The sequence below is a fragment of the Euprymna scolopes genome, chromosome 26 (assembly GCF_053919585.1).
Source record: "Euprymna scolopes isolate OS-2025 chromosome 26, ASM5391958v1, whole genome shotgun sequence".
Classification (NCBI taxonomy): Eukaryota; Metazoa; Mollusca; class Cephalopoda; order Sepiida; family Sepiolidae; genus Euprymna; species Euprymna scolopes.
Genome location: NC_136507.1, coordinates 13,175,248 through 13,179,803, shown reverse-complemented (window position 1 = coordinate 13,179,803; position 4,556 = coordinate 13,175,248). Strand labels below are relative to the sequence as shown.

The 4,556-nt window shown below is 31.9% G+C and overlaps 1 protein-coding gene across 2 annotated transcripts in view; it reads left to right on the top strand.

The window, feature by feature from the left end:
• LOC145247920 (uncharacterized) overlaps nucleotides 1–3,037 on the top strand; it is a 111,157-nt gene extending 108,120 nt beyond the window's left edge. For both annotated transcript variants that reach the window (XM_080109557.1, XM_080109556.1), the window contains one exon: nucleotides 700–3,037. In XM_080109557.1, the coding sequence (XP_079965683.1) occupies nucleotides 700–704 (5 nt within the window). In that variant the 3' untranslated portion in view covers nucleotides 705–3,037. The remainder of the gene's footprint in view (nucleotides 1–699) is intronic.
• Nucleotides 3,038–4,556: the final 1,519 nt, after the last annotated feature.

Sequence of the window (4,556 nt, the reverse complement as noted above, 5' to 3'; positions counted from 1 at the left end):
ACGGTTTGGTGGGATTATGGGCAGTGTTAGCGAAGATGAAGCATAAATATTTAAAAAGGGTTTTTTGAAAGGAATTTGGGAGCTATAAACTTATTGCAAGAAAGATTTTATCTGGAGGATTAGAGGGTTTTATTGAAAGTTTTTGTGGATTGTTGGGATTGAAGAAGAATAATGGTAATTAGGGGAAAAATATATAATAAAGGAGAACACCTTTACGTCTGTGTGTATAGCTATCTCTAAAAATGAAGACATACAAAGGAATGTACATTAAATATAAGTGTATTCACATGTACAACTTTCATATGAACATAATGAAGGTAGTTCTGCATCTCTAGCTGCCTCTCAAGAGAGCTAGTAGAATTTTTCTAACATGTTACACAAGGAAATTAAAGCATTAGGTGAAGAGCATTAACGTATTTCTGAATATTATATGAATACAATTCTTCATTTACTTATTTTATTATTTACAACACTTTACACTTTCAACATAGATAAACAAATGTACCGGTTATTGTGTCCTGCTAGTTATTAATATTAAGCTTTTAAAAGAATTGTTAAGATTAATTAATATTTTTAAGATTAATTAAAGATTATTAAGATTAAGTTTTTGTTAAATTAAAAAGATTGCAACATTTTACAAGTTTTTCATTTTGCGAATTGCAATAATTAGTTATCACACTCCTTTTCTTTTATTTACAGATTAATTGCAGTTACGCCGGACAAGATGAAAACCCAAATTATATGTGAAAGGGCAATGTCGAGTCCCTGCAGCCTCATTCAAACTCTGCAGCCAACCACTTCAAGTACACGACGATCCTAACTGAAGCAAACACTTTCTCTAATGTCCTATAATAAAGACATCCCTCATGTCAATAACAGAAAATATTGTCCTTCTCAGGTTTGACTTTTGTCTTGAATGGATGGAAGACAACACCTTTCACACTGTTCTTCACTTCAACTCGGCAACAGTTATTGTTTATTTGGTTTTGGATCATTAACTTGATCTGTTGACTTTTATTGTTATTTTGAACAAGCATTTTATTTGATGGTTCTTAAGTTGTATTGAAAAGTTCTGATAATACCTAGCCAATATATAAGGTATATATTTTGTGGGTACAGTGAAAAACTTGATTCAATATAAAGCGGTGTCAGTGGTAATTGCTGACTGATGATGGAGCTGGTAGTTTTTTTTTCTCCAAACAGAATACACTTTTCTAAAATCATCAGTATTAAGCAATGTTTTATCTAATTTTTATACATACACTAATATATATATACATATATATATATATATATATATATATATATATATATATACTAACATGGGTGCCCAGCGTTGCTCGGGTGTTTGAAGGTGTATGCTGAGCAAAAAAAAAAAATAAAAATAAATAATAAAAAAAACGATCAATTTTTTTTAACTTTGACCCCTATTATGACCCCTTAACATTTATTGTTTTGGGTTCAAATCAAGTTATTAAGTTACATCCATGTCCAAGGAACCTATATCTAAAATTTCAAGTGTTTAGACCCAAAATTGTCGGAGGAGTTTAGTAGAGTTCTCAAAGGTCAAATCGTTGAACTTTGACCCTTTAATTGCCAAATTTTTGGCCGAAAACCGATCAAATCGACTTTCCCAAATCTCAGTACCCTGTATATCAAATTTCGAATCTGTAGACTTAAAATTGACAGAGTTATTGCATAGAGAAATGTACACAGACACACAGACACATTCACTTTTATATATATATATATATAATGTACACACTGTATGCAGGGTGAGTCATGGGAAATGGATGTAAGTGCCATAAACAAACACACAATGTTCACGACTTCACGGTAGCGTGAAGGCAATGAACTGAAAAGAAAAATAATTCAAAATCAGTAACTAAAACAAAATTTGATGTAAAAGATAAACAAATAACAACAAACTAAACGGCATTTTAAAACAGGTTTAAAGACTACCTTCCTCACTTCCTATCCCTTACTCAAAGAGAGCAAGGAGCGTTCTAAAAACATCTGTTTCCCACGACTCACCCTGTATATGTATATAATATATATATGAGGAGAATAAGCTAGTATTATACAAAATCTATAAATCTATAAAAGTGAAATTGTATGTCTGTATGTTTGTGTGTGTACATTTCCCTACTAAACTACTCTGTCAACTTCCAGTATACAGACTCGAGATTTGACAAAAGGGGTATTGAGATTTGGGAAAATCTTTTTAATTGATTTTCAGCCAAAAATTTGGCTGTCAAGGGGTCTAAGTTCAATAATTTGACATTTGAAAACTCTACCAAACTCCTTTGCCAATTTTGGGTTTAAACACTTGAAATTTTAGATGTAGCCTACTTGGATATGGATCAAACTTTTTAATTTGATTTGAGCCCCAAACAATTAATGTTATGGGACAAAATTGGGGTCAAAGTTTAAAAAAAAAAATGGACCTCTGGGGTCTCTACCAAATTACTCAGCCAATTTTTACTGTAAACATTTGAAATTTTACATGAAGTGTATTCAGACATAGCGCAAGCTTTTTAATCAGTTTTTGGCTGAAAATTTGGCTGCTAAGGGGTTAAAGTTCAAAAGATTTTACCTTTGTGGTCTCTAGCAAACTATTCAGCCAATTTTTGGTCTAAACATTTGAAATTTTATATAAAGGTTCTTCAGACATGCAGTAAGCTTTTTAATCAGTTTTGGGGCGAAAATTTGGCTGGCAAGAGGTCAAAGTTGAAAGAGTTGTCCTTTGCAGACTCCACCGAGCTTCTCATCCAATTTTGTGTCTAAACACTTGAAATTTTAGATGTAGGTTACCTGGACATGAGTGAAACTTTTTAATACATATGCACAGAAAGTTATGAACAGTACATAGGGCCTGAGCAAAGTCAGGCTGGACTGCTAGTATAAAATAAAGATAAAAGTTAGCTTAAGAGCATTTAGATTGAAAATGAAGGAATTATATATATTAAGATGTATTAATGAAGATATAAAAATACAAGAATTAAAACAGTAATTTATATATATATATATATATATATATATATATATATATATATATAAAAGTTATATATATTATATATATATAAAAGTTATTCTAGTCTGCTGGTCTAGTAATAGTAACAAGAAAAATAAGGATCACTAAAAAATAATAGGAATCATTAAAAAAAAATAGACAATGAAAGAAAGAAGGGAAGGAGAGGAAAGAAAGAGGGAAAAGTACAAAAAGTAGGAATGGTGAAAAAAGCAAATAAGGTACACAGAAATACATATAATAAAGGAAAAAATTCTAAGTACAGAATCGAATGATAAAATTGTTGCCCTAAAAAAAAAAGCAACACTACAGCTATATTTTAAAACTTTTATTGAAAAAATCAATTCAGGTAATTTGATTATGTAGTAGAGCTGACATCTATTCAATGTAGCCGACTTCAGCCTCAATCACCATATCGATACGGGTCTGGAACTGGGAGCATGCCTTTTCCACAAGAGCATGGCGAATACTCGGCAGATGGTGGCGATCAGACTGGATTTGGTGTTATGGGATGTCATGTTGGTGATGTTCTTAACATATGACCAAACAAAGTAGTCCAGCTGGTTCAGGTCGGGGGCGGAGTGGGGCTAGTGAGAAAAGGGTACAAAGAGGGAGTGCTCCTTTGAAAGCCAAACCTGGGTCTCTTTGGGCTTGTGGATCAGTGCCTAGTCTTGCTCAGCGGCTCCTGATTACACCAGGAATTCACTACACTCTTCAGCACATCAAGGTACACTTTGGTATTAACTTTCAAGCAGACTTCGAAGATGTGAGGTGGCATGATGTGGTCATCACTTGAAATCACACCAATGGCCATAACCGTGGCCGGAAACTTGGTTTTTATCACCCTGGACACATCTGTTATTCGTGGCAATCTAGCAATGCATTTTGAGAGTGTTTCCAATGTTTCTGTTGTCATAACTTGGATCGGTAGAGAGCATGAGTTGTACAGTTAACTCGTTAAACATTGTGTCACTTTCAGACATGATAGAAGGCTCCTATTGCTTTTGGGTTTTGTACACAACTGGCCACCTAGTAGATGGTCTGCAACAAAAAAAGAAAATCGTTTTTTTTCAAACGGAAATAGAATCATGTCGTTATTTCTAGTGTGACAATTTTATCATTCCACCCGGTATAACGAGAAATAAAGAAAAAAGTAAAGAAAAATTATTAAAAAACAGAAAGTGAAGAAAAGAAAATCCAAAACTTTAAGAAATCCAGAGTAAAGTCCTTAAAATGTTCAAAATTTTATAAAAATCCAAGTAAAATATTTAGAATGGAATTCCGGATAGAAAATAAATGACGTCTGTTTAAACACATCGAAAAGGCTAAAGTGAGTTTGAGAGTTTGTATTTTTATATATATATATATATATATATATATATACAAACTCTCAAACTCATATATATAAAAATACAAACTCTCAAACTCACTTTAGCCTTTTATATATATATATATATATATATATATATATATATATATATATATATATACTCTATATACTGAAATAATAATTATAATAAGAATT